The sequence below is a fragment of the Loxodonta africana genome, chromosome 16, assembly GCF_030014295.1.
Source record: "Loxodonta africana isolate mLoxAfr1 chromosome 16, mLoxAfr1.hap2, whole genome shotgun sequence".
In the NCBI taxonomy this organism is placed as follows: domain Eukaryota; kingdom Metazoa; phylum Chordata; class Mammalia; order Proboscidea; family Elephantidae; genus Loxodonta; species Loxodonta africana.
The window spans coordinates 49,939,609-49,958,423 of NC_087357.1; the positions used below are offsets into that span (position 1 = coordinate 49,939,609).

At 36.9% G+C, this 18,815-nt stretch overlaps 1 protein-coding gene across 2 annotated transcripts in view; it reads left to right on the plus strand.

Annotated features, from left to right (window-relative positions):
* The window catches only part of PRKG1 (protein kinase cGMP-dependent 1), a 1,397,311-nt gene that overhangs the window by 1,358,629 nt on the left and 19,867 nt on the right, over positions 1–18,815 (plus strand). For both annotated transcript variants that reach the window (XM_003409256.4, XM_003409255.4), the window contains exons 11-12: positions 17,429–17,568; positions 18,469–18,558. In XM_003409256.4, the coding sequence (XP_003409304.1) occupies positions 17,429–17,568; positions 18,469–18,558 (230 nt within the window). The remainder of the gene's footprint in view (positions 1–17,428; positions 17,569–18,468; positions 18,559–18,815) is intronic.

The window sequence follows — 18,815 nt, forward strand, 5'->3', positions numbered from 1 at the left end:
TGGTTCCTGCTTTTCAGAACAGAATTTTACAAGTGAAAGACAAACTTCCTTTTAATGTGACAATGATACATTGTGGTTGCCTTAAATATTTAATGTTTAATCTATTTATTCAGCAATGTCAAAGCCTTTCATACCAGGGCACCATATTTGGATAAAGTATTGGAACAAAAATATGAAAAACCTAATCTCTATCTTCTTGAATTATTCTTTCTACAACAGTTGTTATGTATGTAATAAACTCTCTTTTGGCAAATATAAAGTTTAATTGGAAACAGCTCTTGCCTTCAGGGACTTGTAGCCTTCTAGGAGAGACAATCTTGTAAACTAATACGTAAACCCATATTTAGAGTATAAAGAGCATGAAATCAGTACATGTGGGAGGAAGACTTCTTGTAGGAGGTGGCATTTCTAAAGCAGAGGGAGAGATAAATAATCTGAAGCATTATGGTACGAGCAGTATATGCTTGGTAAGATGAAACTACCAGGAACGAAATTCAATTAATTAATTAATATAATTTACTAAATGAAATAATCATGCATTTCATTTTGACCCTGCTTTATAATCTTCAAATTGCCTCCACATATAAAATTTTGTGCAAAGCACTACCCCAGGAGGAGACTATGGAGTTTGATCCACATTTTGCAGGAAAGAAGCTAAGAATAATTTATGTAAGTGTCCTAAGGCCACATAGTTATTAGAAGAACTATTGTTATTGTCCATAACTACTGTTTTTTAATAAGAAGCTTTCTCTGTGGTGCTGGCCTCTAAAACTATTTAGAGCTTTAGCACAACCAGCACCACGTACAGCCACCACAAAATCAAATAAGTGTTATTTCATTGCCACATGTACACTTCTGCTTAAAAAAAAGGAAAAATTGCAGAACCCAAGAAAATGAATTAGACATAAATCTAGAGTAGATGGAGTGCTATGATTAGCCACTCTTCATCTCTGTTTCTGTCAGGCTTCAGAGACCCACTGTCTTTAGTCATCTAGTGCTCCTATAACAAATACCACAAGTGGATGGCTTTAACAAAGAGAAGTTTATTCTCTCACAGTCTGGTGGGCTAGAAGTCCGAATTCAGGGTGTCAGCTCCAGGGAAAGTCTTTCTCTGTTGGCATTGGAAGAAGGTCCTTGTGATGCGTCAGTCTGTGAGCATCTCAGTGCAGGAACTTCAGGCCCAAACGACAGGATGGCTCTGCCCTGAGCTCTGCTTTCTTCGTGGTATGAGGTTCCCAACTCTCTACTTGCTTCCCTTTCCTTTTTATCTCTTGAGAGATAAAAGGTTGTGCAGGCCACACCCTAGGGAAACTCCCTTTACACTGGATGAGGAATGTGACCTGAGTAAGGGTGTTACAGTCCCACCCTAATCCTCTTTAACTTAAAATTACAATCACAAAATGGAGGACAACCAGACTATACTGGAAATCCTGACACAGTCAAATTGATGCACACATTTTTGGGGGGCCATAGTCCAATCCATGACACTCCCTCTTCTGTAAATCTTTTGCTACTTCTACTGATGGAAAAATATCTGCAGAGAAAAAGCGATCAGACAGTGTAACATGGTAGCTAAAAGCTTTGAGCTCTGAAATTAGACTATGGATTCACATCTTATCAGCTACATACACTTAGTCATTTAAACTTTCTGAGCCTCAGTTTCCTCATCTGTAAAATGAAGATAATAATATGTACCTCACAAGGTGGCAAGAATTAAATGAGTTAAAGCCCCAAAACAGTGCCTCATGATAACTGCTGTCAATGTTATTCTGTTATCATTATTATTATCAAAATATGCCAATGATAACTATATTTATCATCTCCAATTATTCCCATAGTAAAGGACAAGATGGAATGATTTTACTCTTTTTCTCCCATCGCTAGGCCAAATCCCGAGAGTCCAAGCATTTCTCCATTATAGGAAAGAGCTCGAGGTCTTCAAATGACCGTCAGGTCCTATTAAATTTCTCCCAAACCACTAAAGCTCTTCACTTTCTGATCTATAAGTGGAGATGGGAAACAGTTTTCAATCTCCCCCACACTGAACCTTTGTGCACCTGAAGTAGTCTGCTCTTATTTATCCATTTCTCTTCTAAATTGTACAGCCCCACCTCTTAACCTCTAAATAGAAAACCATTTTCAGTGCAGACTGCTGAATCATATCCAGTTTCTCTACAGCCTTCTTCAACCATGGCACCCCAAATTGGCTTAATAAGGGCCTGGCTGTTGCCAAGTGAACTATAAAGGTTATCTCTCTCTGCTCCACTGCTGCAAACCAGGTTATAAATCCCACAATCTGATTGCCCAAGAGAGAATAATGTGCTCGCAAGTTGCCAGAGCCATACTACCCTCAATCAACCACATTTGTGTAAAAGGGCCTGTGTGCTATACATAAGGACACCCGTACCACCTCACAGCATTTTTGCCAGCTGCCTTGTCACTTTGCGTCACAGGCACGCAGGCCAGGAGGGCTGTGTAAAACCAACTGAAAAAGAAAATAGAGACTGAGAGATGATTAAGCAAGAAATTAGGGGATAAACCCATTGTTCAGTCAATAGAGTTTTATTTCATCATTACGAAAGCCAAACAGCTTAACTGCACAGGGAAACCCCATGTAAGATGAAAACACTTCAAGCGCTTCCTACTGCCGAGTGCTTGGCAGTGAAATAGAATAGCTATGAGATCGCTGGGAGGTGTTGCTGCTGGTGCCCATGGTGATTTACGCTGCAGAGGAAGCCTGGGCAAACCCTGCTGACCTAAGGTCTTGTGTCCTCTGTAACTAAAGCGAACACTGATCCAACAGTGGTTTAAAATTCAAAGTTTGCTTTATTTTAACATAGACTTTTTTCCAGGTGAGCTTTCCTTGGTTTATTATTAAACATGTAATTCTGATTGCATGTTTATTCTTCTAAAGAATAAAACCTGACACACATGATCAATTGTGATAAATACCTAGTATAGGTGTATAAGAAAATAAGTTATTTGGATAACTAACACTGATATTCATTTAATAAATGAAATGAAAATCCAATAGATAAAATAACAATAGATTATAATGCATGAGAAATCTAACTACCAGACAGTTTCTAAACAGAAATTACAGAGAGTGAAGTCTATCTCTACTTGGATATGTGGGAATAAAGCAAGACATGCATTAACCTATCTTGCTACTATAGAATTTATTTTCTTTTGTACACTGATGATTGCAGTACAGTTTAGACTGAAGAGTATAAATATAGCAGAACATCACTTTCTTAAACATTTGTGAAGTTATAGAAATGTTATTTACTAGCTATCTATTGAAATGCATGTTTTCATCAAAATATTGAAATAAGCATCCTACAGTAAGGTAAAATGTTAACAATTCCTCCTCCAAACCTGGATGTGATCTTAAAATATCACTGTAAATCTAGAAGGTGCTTGATGTATCTTCCCAAGACTTAAGATAATTGATGATAAAATAATCCATCTAAAAGTTAACACTTGAGTCATTTATCTTTTCGTTTTCTATGACAGAAATTTTATTTTTTACCCAGTGAATTTATAGGCATATCACATTTAGCAAAACTTTTACCTGTTAAAAAAAAAACCACCAAGTATTTTTTGTGGGAAATAGAAATACCAGATGTGACTCCTGTTCTCAAGTAATTCCTGACTTCTTCTAAGTAAGAGGAAACCCTGCTGGCACAGTGGTTAAGTGCTACAGCTGCTAACCAAAAGGTCGGCAGTTCAAATCCACCAGGAGCTCCTTGGAAACTCTATGTGGCAGTTCTACTCTGTCCTATACGGTCACTATGAGTCAGAATTGACTCAATGGCAGCAGGTTTCTATGAGTCAGAATTGACTCAATGGCAACAGGTTTCTAAGTAAGAAGATGAGATTAACACATGTGAAAAATAGCTAATGGGACCCTGTTGTATTTTATTAAAGTATAAATTATGCAGGAGGGATCTTAGTATTTTAGAAAGTGAGAGATCATTTAGAGCTCATAAAGAAAGAGAAGGCCTGAAAGGACACAGAAATAGAACCAGGAGTTGGAGAATGGGCTGGGATTTAAAGGAACAGATGAGGAAAGCCATTCCGGGCAAAAGTTACAACACAGCAAGGCCACGTGTTTTTACAGGACACCAAAGAGACTGACCTGACTAGAATTGAAGTTGGTAAGAGAGCAGTGAGAAATAATGTTAGGTAGCTAATCAGTAGAGTATAATTATATTACCTAATTAAAGGAGGTGAGGCTTGCAAAAAGAAAGAGGTGTTTGCACGTTAGGTCAAGGGATGAAAATGCATAAAAACAGACTCAGCTCTGAAATAAAAGAATGCACTCTAAGGTGACTAGCCAGACTATTTTTAGGTGATGTGCTCCCAGAAATAAATATCATAATTTCTCTTCTGAATAAGGTACTTTACTTTGTGCCGCTATGTAGTCCACATCTCTGAAAGCTTTATGTAAACACTTTCAAGAGAGGGAGCCGATCCGTGAGAGAGAAAAGCAACCCCCTTATGTATCTTGAGCCCTGGTGGCATAGTGGTTCAGAGCTTGGCTGCTAACCAAAGGGTTGGCAGTTCAAATCTACCAGCTGCTCCTTGGAAATCCTCTGGGGCAGTTCTACTCTGTCCTATAGAGTTACTATGAGTCAGAACCAACTCCTCAGCAACAGGTTTGAGTTTTTTTGTGTGTATCTTAGTGATGTCGAAATAACCATGTCCTTTTAAATGAAGTGAAAATGGTTTGTCTTGTTTTTGAGGAGGGGGGATGAAACAGGTCGTTCTCTACGCTTCAGTCTAGCTCATCAGCTGTATACATGTAATTTATTGCTAATTTATACTCTGGCCCTCATTTTAATATTCCCCATCACCATTGACATACACAATTTAGCTCTATTAGTGTGAACGTTGTGGTAATGAGGTCAGGGCTTGTGTGAGCCCCGTGGCTTTGTCTTTATCCCCTAACTCCACCAAGGTGCCTTGCAGGTTCACATTAAGAGAAAAATGATCATCACTACTCAAAAAGAGCTCAAATAAATGAGCTAAACCAACAAGAGCCACTATATGGTCACTGCTGTGCCTAAGATTCCATGTCCCTGTGAACAAAGCAAATATTTAACACGACTTTTTAATAGATTGTTAGTGGAAGCAAAAAAAGGAACTCTTGTTGAGCTTACTCAACTACCTCTAAAGTATATTTTTTATATTACGTACACAATCTTGTGAAGCATTTGAAGTACAAAAACAGTGTGAAGGAAGAAATTATTTTTTAGTATAAAAAAAAGCTTTATTAGGATGAAATTTGAGTAAAGCATATACTAAGACATTAAGATCTGATCATAAACAGTTGGTCAGAATTCTTACAGTATGTAACAGTTGAAAGATCATATATCTATACCTCCACAGAAATCTCAAAAGTATAACTAGAATGCAAAAGTTTTCATGAGTTAATCTGGTCACATGCCAGAAATCAAGCTGAATTGTGTAATATGCGATTCCCTGTTTTATTTCCACTCATTTTAAATGTTCACAGAGTCAATAAATGCAAGAAATTGAATGTCAACTTAATCTCAACTCTGCCTACACGGAAGTTTAGGTTTTAAGTATGTTCTAAGTACTAGAATAAGTAGAATTATGTGAAATATTCATGCAATCAATTTAAAAAAAGTGACCAAAATTTCAAAACTGATGCAGCTAGTATTTATATAAATGAGATTATATAGGAAATCTAAGTTTTGGGTAGGAGAAAGATTATATTTGATTACTTGATAAAGAAGAATAATTTAAAGTATACTCCAGGTTATAAAATCATATAAATATCAATACTCTAATAATTACTACAAAATGGAATAGTTATTTAATGTAGGTACTCTACAAAAGACAAATGTTATATTAAAATTGCAGAATAAATTTCAGCACACAACCCTGAATTAATGCATTTGATGTAGTTAGCCTTTTCAGTTGAAATGAATCAATACCAACTCTTTATTAAGGGAAATCCCAAGTGTTCTTTGATTTGCAAGTGATTTCTATGAAGTAGTCCAATCTTGATGTAAGTAAAAATAGAAAGGCAGGCATGGCGTTCTTTTCCTGACTTTACTCCAAAATGAAAGTAATTTTTTATGAGAATTTAAAACAAAAACTATCTCCTTTATAAAAATAGCTTTACTTGTCTTTTGATTGATTTGAATTTAATAGTATAGATATCTCCCAATATTTCTTGTCACTAGCTGCAGAATTTAATTTTAAGTCTGAAGGCAAGTTACACAGCAAATGGGATTATTGACATTTTGGGTGAGGGTTTGAGGTGAATGTGGGATGGAAAACAAAGGTGGAAAGAAGAGAGACAATCTTGATTAACTGTCACTTGTGCAAATAGTTTATGAAGTTGAATGAAAAGGCTTGGATAAAAGTAAGTTAAAATAAACTACTCTTAAGCACCTTTGTTCTGAAAATGGTACATCCGATCATATTTATAAAATACTTTAGTGGTTTTCTATGAAATAAGAAGTTTTATACATGAAATCTTTACCATAAAATTGAGCCACCCATACCATAGTGCCATTCCCCTATGCCTCATGGCTGAAAAGCTTTCCACCTTCAATATCTCTGTTAACTCATAATCTATCCTTACAGTTCTCTGTGTCATTTGGACAGGTGTCACTCAGGCTATGACAAGTTCTTTTTGCTCTTCTCCTATGGAACAAACCAGATGCTGTGATTCATAAGTTTTAGGCAGCGACTAAGGAAAAAATTACATATGGTTTTACTACATAGTACAGAGAGAAAGGTGAGGGATAAAATTATGAGTAATGATGAGAAAATCATTTTTAACAACAGGTAGAAAACACACAGGAATTCTTCTCTTAAGATTATAGTTAATATTTGCCTGGAATTTAAAGTACTAATACATGTTGTTGTTAGTTGGCTTCAAGTCGACTCTGACATATGACCTCATGTATTAAAGAACAAAATGTTGTCAGGTTCTGTACCACCTGCATGATTGTTGGTATGCTTGAGTCCATTGTTGAGGCCACTGTGTATTTTAAGTGCCTTTCATCATCAGGTGCTCATCTTCAAGTGTTGTATAATGCAATATTCGGTGGTCATCTTCCAGCATTATATCATACAATATTTGGTTGAAATCCCAGAGATTTTCATTGCCTCGTTTTTGAAGTAGATCGTTAAAACTTTATTCCTAGTCTGTCTTAGTCTGGAAGCTCTAGTGAAACCTGTCCACCATGAGTGGCCATGCTGGTTTTGGAATGCCAGTGGCATGGCCTTCGGCACCATAGCAATACGCAAGCTACCACAGTACAACAAACTGATAGAAGAGTCGTAGCCTAATACATTAAAAAAAAAAAAAATAGAGAAAAGTAATTCTGATATAAGAATGTCAGCATTTCAGTTGGTCTTGGTCTCTTGAGCATTTGCAACATTTATCTTCTTTAGACTGAAAGAAAGAGGTTATTGTGACTAAACTTAAAAATAGAATTAGCATTTTTCGTTGCTGTTAAGAGATGTTGTGAAATAAAATTACATGCTAATTTCTAAAATAGACGTTTTTTATGTACTTAAAAGGTTTCACTTACTTAAATATGAATGTAGCAAGTCAGCTTCTGTTGAGCTTTTGGGCATTTTAATACGTTCTGTCTAAAAATTTTAGTCAGAGTAATAAAATTGCTTCTTTCTCTATGAAAGTAAATTTTTTTTTTAATTCAGAAAGATAGATTTTTTCCTATTCCTTATTTTTTGTCCAGCTGAGTGGGGCAACTTATTTAAAAACAGATTTAGTTATGGACTGTAATAATAAAGTACAATTTTTAAGTATTCATTTTAATTAGAATTTCCTTGTATCTTAGAATTCATAGTAGTAATGATAATAATTTTTATGTAATACTTTTTACTTTTCAAAGTATTTTCATATACACTATCTGATTTGACTCTTATAACATCTGTGTCTGTAAAATGAGGTTGGCTTTATTCTCATTTTATAGGTGAGGCAAATGAGGCTCCAGAAGGTTACGTGAGCTTGCTTTTGAGTGCAGGTTCCATATTATTAAAATATAAAAGCATTACCCACAAATTGCCTATTACTTTTACTAGAATTTTAAAAGTATTTTGTGATAATTGTACATATTTTTTAAATGACTCAGGATCCTAAATTTTCTTTAATTAGGACTTTTAATAAGTGGCAAGTAAAGAAGTTGTAAATTAGGATAAAAAATTTAAATATTAACATCTCATAGAAATTAGAGTACAAATGTAATATTTTTTTGGCTAATTGGGAAACTAAACTAGAAGGAAATATATTTCTATTATTTAGTTCCTTATAATGTAAATTAAATATATAATTCTCATAATCTATAACTAGAAAATATAGATATAGGTAGTCCCCAGATTATGAATGAGTTCCATTCCTAAGTCTGTTAGGTATAAAACAGTTAGGTACAGTTCATATCTAATGTCAGTTAGTCAAATGTTTGTCTTAGTATATAGTAGACAGTGTACTTTTCTACACATAAAAAAGTATTAAATACCCCCAGATACATTCAAACATCTTTAACATATATAAGGTAATAATAGTATTTTTTTTCTTCTTTTTCTTGTACTTCAGGTAAAAGTTTACAGTTCAGGTTAATCTCTCATACAAAATTTTATACACATATTGTCATGTGACACTGGTTGTAATTCCTACAGTGTGACAGCACACTCTCCCTTTCTGCCCTGAGTTTCCCATGTCTCTCCAACCAGCTCTTGTCTGCCTTCTAATCCTGCTTCCGGACAGGAACCACCCATTTGTTCTCTTGTATCAGCTTGAACTAAGAAACACACTCTTCGTGATTATTACTTTATGTTTTATAGTCTAGTCTAATCTTTGTCTGAAGAGTGGTCTTCAGGAATGGTTTTAGTTCTGGGTTAACATAGCATCCAGGGACCATGGCTTCAGGGATTCCTCCAGTCTCAGTCAGACCATTAAGTCTGGTCTTTTTATGTGAGTTTGAGTTCTGTCCACACTTTTCTCCCGCTCTGTCAGGGACTCTCTCTTGTGTTTCCTGTCGGGGCTGTCATTGGTGGTAGCCAGGCACCATCTAGTTCTTCTGGTCTCAGGCTGATGGAGTCTCTGGTTTATGTGACCCTTTTGTCTCTTGGGCTAATATTTTCCTTGTGTCTTAAGTGTTCTTCATTCTCCTTTGCTCTAAGTAGGTTGGGACCAAAATTGATGTATCTTGGATAATAATAATAATGTTATGATATATGTCACAGAGTAGCACCCCATTTGTTATTATGAACCATTGTATGTACCTCAAATTTTTAATATAATAGATTTAGGGGATTGGTTCGTAATTACAGGTTGTACATAAGTCAGATGCTTGTAACCCAGGAACTGCCTGTATGCATATTTTCTTTTTTAAATTCTTTAACAGCTTTATTAAGGTATCATTTATATACAATAAAACTGTCCCATCTGAGTGTACAAGTCACCACAATCCAGTTTTAGAACATTTCTGTGGCTCCAGTAAGATCCCTCATGCCTCATTACAGAGACTCGTCATTCCTACCGCCAGCCCCAGGTAACCCTAATCTGCTTCCTAACTATGATGATTTGCCTTTTCTGGTACATGTTTTCTTACACTAGAGCTTCATATTACACTAAATGTTTTATGCTTTTACAGGTATAATTGTAAATCTCGTTCAGTATGGGTCTAAATATTCAGTTCTTGAATGTGCAGCAACTTCAAGCCTTTTTTTTCCCACTAGAATTTATGGCTATTTGTGTGACTATTTTATACCCTTCTTTAGCTTTGTTATGCACTCAGCTGCTGTAGAACAGAACAGAATTGTTTAAGTTTTTCCTAAACATAGAATCTAAGGCCAGTATCTGATAAGACTGTGAAAAGTTGTATATCTAAGGCCAGTATCTGATAAGACTGAAAAGTTGTGTAGCAATAAGGAAATATTGGAAAACGATGGAGACAGGTCTATCTAGTCCTTATTCATTTACAGAGAGTCTAATGGTTTATTTATTGATTGACTTGATGGCTATAGTTTTATTATGTCCATTAGCCTATTTTGGTGAACCTGGTTAAGATGGTTTTTCCTTCCTTCCTTCCTTCCTTCCTTCCTTCCTTCCTTCCTTCCTTCCTTCCTTCCTTCCTTCCTTCCTTCCTTCCTTCCTTCCTTCCTTCCTTCCTTCCTTCCTTCCTTCCTTCCTTCCTCCCCCCTTCTTTTCCTCCTCCTTTCTTCCTTTATTTTCCCCCCTTTTTTATCTTTATGGAACTTTTCTTTTCACTGTAGAATTGGCAGGGATTCTCTAAGTTACCTCAACTAGTATTGCATGTGGTGTGGGTGACTTAAAATTTTAATCGCAAACCATTACCAAATTGTTTCAGAATTACTTATAAAGCTATTTCCTCCCCACATAAAGGAACCATAAATAAAGAAATGACTTTATACTGTGACACATAGTCTACTCTGCCTGATAAAAATGGTATGCTCTTTTGTTTTTTTTTTTATTTTGTTTAGAGAAAATATTTGCTCTTCCCTATTGAGTTGCTGTCCCGTTATTAGGATTACAGTGACTCTGTCTAGATTCCTCTATGCCTTGGCGTCTGTTTTAATGCTCTTCTTAGAAAGCTGCTGCTATTTTTATGTAATGTACATGCTTTGAACGTTGCTAACATAGAGAATACCAACAGAAAGGAAATCGATCCCTTCCAATGTTGGGGTTGAGAGAACAGAGAAAACCTCCACCTTTCCAGAGAATATGCTTGTACTGTAAACCCAAGATCATGTTTCCAGAGTGAAGCTTCCATTTCCTTAAGCTACTTGTTTATTATGTGGGCTGCTTCCCCTTTTTGTTTTTGTCCCAATCTATTGCCAAATATTTGTTGAGTTGTTTCCATAATGTTAAATGTAATTAATATTCTTTTAAAACATAATTTTCTGTCCAATCACAGATTCATAGAATTTTCCAGCTGGAACAAACCCTTAAAGATAATCTAGTTTGATGTCTTATTTTGCAAGAGGTGACCTGAGGCCCAGTGAGGTTATATGATTTGTAATATACTTTTTAGTGAAAGGTCCAAAACTAGAACCCAAGTTTCCCATACAAGCTTTTCTAAACTCAACTTCATTACCTTTGTTATATAGCTTTAGCTTACCTAAGGGACTGCAATAAGGGAGTCACTCTTTCCTGGAGTGTATGGAAGTATAATTTGAACTATGGAATACAAGTATTCTGCATAATAATGAACCCTGGGATATTGACAGTTTAAACTTTGATTTACAAAATCATTTTAATTACAGTTATAGTTCAGAAAGTCATTTTTCCCAAAATAATGAAAAGATCTATAATATAAGATAAATTATGAAATATTAATGAAAAAGTTAAATAGATTAATGAATGCATGTTCTGAGGACCAGCTCATAAATGGTGATATTGAGCCAGTTTTAACTTTGCTGTGGCCATAACTCTTGTTCCCATAACCTTCCTTCCCAGTAAGGGCAGGGAATAAGTCCAGCTGGAGATAAGCCATTCTAAGGCAATTGCTTACCCCAGATAGAAAGCAAGGGTATATTTAAATGCAACCAGCAACTGTGTCTTCAAAGCTGTTTAAAATGCTGGTGACATTGCCTGTCATCATCAGACAAGTATTACTTGGGCACCTGCTGGAGCCTGGCAGTTAAGAACTTGTCAAAATCTTTGTCAGAAATACCCACATTAAGATTCACTTTGCCCAAGTGTATACATTCATTCAAATGTCAATATAATGCCTCACATTACAGTAAAGTTTTACTGTAAATGAAACTTTCACCACTTCTAATTTCTGATATAGCCCATAACATTACTTGTATAAAATAAAATTAAGATACCGAGTTAGCATTTTCTTGTTCATTTTCCCTTTCTAGGAATTTTGAGAGTAAAACCAAAGTGGTACAGGTGTCACAACCTTTTAGAAGTAGCTTCTCAAACCTGTGTTTATTCCCTTGGTAGCGCTGAGGTGGGTAAAAGAGGGGATAGAAACAGGTACTAAGTGTCATTCAGCCCACTGTGGCTTATACTTTGAAGAAAATACTTTGGCCTGAAGAGACCATTAAACCTAAGAATCGCATAACAATAAAAGAAGCTAATATTATTCTTGGCTTAGCTAACATTTCGCACTTTGTTTGATATTGTTGCTGTTACTTACTGTGCAGTCGGCCCCCAACTCGTGATGACTCCATGCACAACAGAACAAAACACTGCCTGGTCCTACACCATCCCCATAGGGTTTTCGTTGATTGATTTTTGGGATAGATCTCCAGGCCTTTCTTCCTAGTCCTTAGTCCAGAAGCTCTGCTGAAACCTGTTCAGCATCATAGCAACACACAAGCCTCCACTGACAGATGGGTGTTGGCCACTCATGAGTTGGGTGGTGGTTGCACTGGCCTGTTCAAACCCGGGTTTCCCGCATGAAAGGCAAGGATTCTACCACTAAACCACCACTGCCTTCTTTTATTTGATAGCAGACCCTTTTATTTCATCTTCACAGGTAACGTATGAGGATTATTCCCATATTACAGATTAGGAAACTGGGGCAAAGAGAGTTTGAATGACTTTTCCAAGAGCACAAGCCAACAAGTTGTTGAGATATAAGCAAGGGCAGTCAAATACCAGAGTTCACACTTGCAACCAGTGAATTAGCCTTTACATTTAGGGGGCATAGAATATTCTGCAAAAAAACCTGGAGAGCATGCTTGACCAACTAGGCCAGGAAGGGTTCTTGGGACACAGAGGAATGAATGGACCTAGGTAAAGACAAAGCAGAAAACCTCAGCAGGTTGGCTATATGGTTCTATAAACTTTTTGCAATTAATACTTACTAAATTAGCAACTAAAAAGGCTGACTCCCAATAATCTGTTAGCTTTTACCTACCTACTTCTCACTGGCAGCAGCCATCTGCCACCAATCAGCTGGTATCACCCTCTTTCTATCCCCTCTCACTCTGGCCCTTGGCTTCTCCTTGCAAGATTCAAACATTCAGTACCCAAAATCACACACTGAAGTAATTACAAGCGCCTAGGAAAATAGCGGTGAGGATTTGGGGTCTTCTCCCAAACCATAAGTCTAGCACGAGTAAAGCTTAATAGTAATAAACTCATGGCTCAACTGTTCTAATACATAGTCTATGAGTTATCCAATTCATTGACCTGTAAAGCATTGGCCACTGTAATTAGTTTTATATTCAGGTAAAGGGAAGCAGCATATTACTGGAAATAACTTGGGCCAAATAGACCCGAGCGTGAACCCAGTTCTACACTTTATAATTTGGTGATCGTGGGCAAGATTCAAATCTTTCTGGTCAACCCTAGTTTGTTCTTCTGAAAAATGGGGATATATTAGTATCTCAAAGAGTTTCTGGGAAGACTACTTGAGAAAACTCATTTACAGTACTACGTTTGACACCTCTTAGGAACCCTCTAACATTAGCTGTTGTTGTTGATGATGAAGAAGACTTTGTAAAAAAAACACCTTTCTCCTGCCATCAGGCCTTGATGTTGGGACTAAATAAGAAAATCAACGTGGAAATATCCAGCATTTAAGTGTTAAATAAAGGCTAGGTCCCTTTCCTCTCTGACTGCCGCTTGATGGTATCATTTAATTTTCTGCATAGATTCTTCCTGATTTAAAGTTCAGTATTGTAAAAAAAAAAAAAAATTTATTGTTAAAGGAATAGGCAAAGTAGGTAAATGATTTTTTTACCTAGTTTTTTTTTTTATCCCGGCTATAGTGAAAAAATATATATATATATGGGATGAACTGGCTGTTATAGTAAAAATGGTAACTATACCTGGAATCATAGAATTTATTAATTGTAAGGGAACTAAAGAGTTGCAAAGTCTAAGAAAATGGGGTCCAAAGAGATAGCCGTGGTTTCAAGAGTTAATTGAACCCAAGAACTAGTTGGTAGTCATGCGGGTCTTATCTTTCAGGTAATTTTATTAATCCTGGTAGACTGTGTGGAAATCCTAGTGGCATAGTGGTTAAGTGCAGCTGCTGCTAACAAAAAGGTCAGCAGTTCGAATCCACTAGGCACTCCTTGCAAACCCTATGGGGCAGTTCTACTCTGTCCTATAGGGTCGCTATGAGACAGAATTGACTTGACAGCAATGGGTTTGGTTTGTTTTTTTTAGTAGACTGTATGGTCAGGGATATCATACCCTCATCGTTGAAAGAAAAAGGAAGGTTAAGAAAGCATTTTGTAAAAATAAAAATTTAAAGTTAATGCTGACTCACCTCAACTTTGGAGCCTTGGTGGCACAGTGGTTAAGAGCTACAGATGTTAACCAAAAGGTCAGCAGTTTAAATCCTCCAGCTGCTCCTTGGAAACCCTATGGGGCAGTTCTACTCTGTCCTGTAGGGTCACTATGAGTTGGAAATGACTCAATGGCACCTAACTACAACAGCATCTTCAATTTGACCATTTATATTTCCTTAGCAGTGGCAGCACATAGAAATCTTTTCTTTCTTTGTGTATAATTAAGGACACTTTTGGAAAGACGAATTTTTTTTTTTTTGGAAAGACAAAAAAGAGCAAATGCTACATGTTTCTTATTGGAGCTTGCCTTGTTTTTGCCCTGTTAAGCTCAAAGGTATACAGTGGTCAGTGGAACACATTGGTGTGGAGCTAATACCAGCTGTAATGTGGCTTTACCAGTGATAAATCTTTATGGTTTGTTTCATTATTTCTTTGATTCACTTAGTCAACAAATATTCAATGAGCTTTTACTTTCTGGCATGCACAGTGAACAACAAAATCCCTGATCTTGGAGAGTTTACAGACTAATGGGAGGAGACAGATACTAAACAAGTAATAGAGAAAATATTTAGTACATTAATTGGTGATAAGAGCTATAAAGAACACTAAATAAAGAAAGGAGGAGTGGGGTGTTTACTCTTATGTAGACTGGTGTGAGAGGAGACTATCTAATTAGGAAACATTTGAGCACAGATATTAGGGAGTTGAGGGGATGATCCCTGAGGATATCTGTGGGAGACTGTTCAGGCAGAGGAACAAGTACAAATGGCCTGAGGCAGGAACTTGCTTGATATGCTCAAGGAACAATAAAGCAACCAGTGCAACTGGAGCAGATGAGTAGGGAGAGGTGTGTCCGAGGGGTAGCAGGATTCTATATGACGTTAGACCTTGTTGACCTTTGCAATGGCTTTGTCTTTATCATGAATGAAATGAGAAACTACTGGCGGGTTCGAAGTAAAGCAATGCCGTGATCTGACTTTGTTTGAAAAGCAACATTTGATTTATTCTATATAGAAGAGATTGCTGGGTGCGGCAAAGGTGCGAGCAGAGAAGCCATCGTCAAATGCCCATTTGGTACTACATTCTCATTTAAGATCACAACACCTCCGTGTGGTGTTATCCTCAGCAAGAACTAGGGCTCAGGGAAATTAAGCTACCAGACCCAGTGATGCTAAAGGCCAGGTCTTAACTCCATCCTGTGCACAAGTTAAAATTGTGTGTTATTACCACTGGAGAAAGTAATCATTACATCAGTTGTATGAACTACACAAGAGTCCTCAATGATTTAGCTGGGTTAGACTTGAAAGAGGGAATATGATTTTATTTCTTTTCCTCTGTCAAAGCTCATCTTTTATGCCATCTTTCCTATATGTCCATATTTCTTTTAGAAGTGGGTTTTCAAATTTCGTGTTTTATTATGAACTGCAACTGAATTCAGTTGTATTACACTAATTTAATCTGTCATCTTAAAGAGCTTCGCAGACAGAGTGGAGGGCCTTCAGATGCTAAAGGCATTTTCACATATTTCTTTTCCCCTCTAGCCTGTCACACAGATTCACAAATGCTGGCGGCAAACTGTGGCCCATTTATTTGAAGTGTCCTCATGTTCCCTCCTATGGAACCTGTCACATTAATGTCCCCCTAGATTGAATTCAATCTGTATATGTGTGTATGAACAAGGCACTTAAGAGCTTTGATATCTCTGCAGAAGAAGCAGTAAACAATTCACAACTAAAGACAGAACAGCTGTACCTCAGCTGGAAAGCAGAAATCCTTGCCATGTTATTTCTCCAGTGCTTTCCTTAGTTCCGAATGACGTGGCCGGCTCAGTATTGGCTTGAGTATTCTTTGGCTCAAAAGCACTCAATGATACTTCCTTATATTGCTATTATCTGATTAGCTCTATTATCGCTCTTCTTTTCCTTTCAAGTCACATTGTTGAAATTTCTTGTAAGGAAGTGAAACCAGAATAGCAGCTGGTCTGAGGAGGAACGGCTAAGAGCTCGGCTGCTAACCAAAAGGTTGGCAGTTCAAATCCACCAGCCAATCCTTGCAAACCCTGTGGGGCAGTTCTGTTCCATCCTATAGGGTCACTATGAGTTAGGATCAACTCAATGGCAACAGATTTTTGTTGTTGTTGTTAGCCCACTCCAGAGTCACTGGGAGGCATGTGGGTCTGCAACAGAGGCATGGATGGATTGGTGATTTCAGGCCTAGTTTAACCGGTAACCAGTTGCCAAGAAGTTGATTCCAACTCACGGTGACCCCATGGGTGTCAGAGCAGAACTGTACTCCACAGGGTTTTTAGTGGCTGACTTTTCAGAAGTAGATATCTAAGACTTTCTTCTGAGATGCCTCTGGGTGGACTCGAACTGCCAGTTTTTCAATTAGCAGCCTAGTGTGTTAACCGTTTGTACCACCTAGTGGCTCCAAGCTGAGTTTAGGTTTCCCCAGTTAGTTTAACTAAAGGGGTGAGATCAGAGGAGAATAAAGTCATCCTGCAAGTTTGGGAAGAACAAGAACAAAAACAAAAAAGTTTTCAAAATCTCTTGAAAAAAAAATCTTGCTATAATTTTTTTCTTTCTAACTGGAGGAGAGGGTGAGATTAGGAGGTATATATATTCTGCTATCTCAGCAGAGACAAAGATCTGTCACTGACCATTATAACTCTTGAAATGTCTGTGGCTCAGGACTGGGAAATAGCAAAAAGACCCATATGATCTTACCTTTACCACACTCGCCTGAAGAAAAATTGGAGAAGAAATTAGATTCTGTTTCTACCTTTTGAAGAGAAAAAAAAAAAAAACTACAGAATACACTCAAACATATTATATAAAATGAAATTAAATAATACAAGAAGAATCGAGTACACTTTCCCTCTTCTTATCCAAGTGAACAGAAAATTAATTTGGAATCCGATTAGTTGAAATTCATTTAATCCAATGGAAAGAGATTGGACCACAGTTGAGAAGCCCAGATTTCAAACCCAGCTCTAGCAAGGATATACTATGTGACTCACAGTAAATGGTTGGGTGTCAGCGTAGTGCTCCAGGCACCTGTTAATTTGGGGGGAAGAATGCACTCAGTTATATTAACTCTGCAAACTTTTTCTCACTCCCTTCTGCCTGTCTTTAAGGTCCAGTTGAAAAGTGAAGAGTCCAAAACATTTGCTATGAAGATTCTCAAGAAACGCCACATTGTGGATACCAGACAGCAGGAGCACATCCGCTCGGAGAAGCAGATCATGCAGGGTGCTCATTCCGACTTCATCGTCAGGTAGAGGCTCTGCCCTGGGACTGGAGGCCCCAAACTCCAAGTGGCAAGTCAACCGCAAAACCCTCTGCCATGAGTGCTCACTGCTACACAGTTTATTCACTCCAAGAAAATTATTATTTTCTTGATCTGAACTTAAGAAGGTTTTCTTTTATTTAAAAAAAAGTTAAAGCTTTTATTCCATCCATTTTTTTTCCCAAGAGAATCATGTTCTCTGAAAAGAATGTGTTTTTCTCAAAGGAGGTGTGAGATTTCTAACATTTCATTTTTATCTTCTCTGTTACTCCAAACTACACATAGACCTTTGGTACTTAAAAGACAAAATATCAAAAATCAAATGATTTAATTTTTAATTACTTGACTATTATTTAAAGATTTAAAGAAATAAAATGGCAACCAATCATTCCACCTCTGTATTTTGAAAACACTGATAAGAGGATAAAGGGGAGCCTTTTATATGCAGGAGAAGCTTTTCTAAGTAGTTTCCCAGTGGTACTTGCTAGAAATAAGCTGAATGTATATGAATAGCATCCGAATTTCATACATGCCTATATTTGCAAAGTGTAATCTACTTTATATCCCTGTAAGCTTGCATGTTTAAAACAACTAAATATTACTCAAGAGTTGTCCTTCAACAGCAGTCAAATTGGAATTGGAGGGATCTCAAGAAGCCCTCTCTGTCCATTGTCTTTGGATTAATCCATTCAAGGGAGAGATAAAAGACTATGGTGGGCAAGTCATTTGGGCTCCTTTTCCTTGTCTGTGGAATTAGATCTCTCTCCTTCTGATGAAATTTCAAGCTTGGAGAATCAAGAATAAGACTGTCATCTGGGCACTCAAAACATTTACATGCTTCCTAAGACAAAATGTTTACAGCCTTTATTTTCTTGTTGCAACTTATAGACTATACAGAACATTCAAGGACAGCAAATATTTGTACATGTTGATGGAAGCTTGCCTAGGTGGAGAACTCTGGACCATTCTCAGGGATAGGTAAGAGATTTAAGAATTTTCTATCATATCTCTAAAAATGTTGGCTATGACGTTCTGTAAGAAGAATCAGATATTACAAAGTATAAAATATATTTATGTTTACATATACTTATATTTAAAAATATAAAGTGAACATGGGTTACAACCCACTCTACACATATGACTTAACCATTTATACAAAACACAGTCTGCCACTGATGAGACAAGCTTAGCTGCCATAAAAATGGTACCTGGCAAGGTATATACACAGTCTAGCA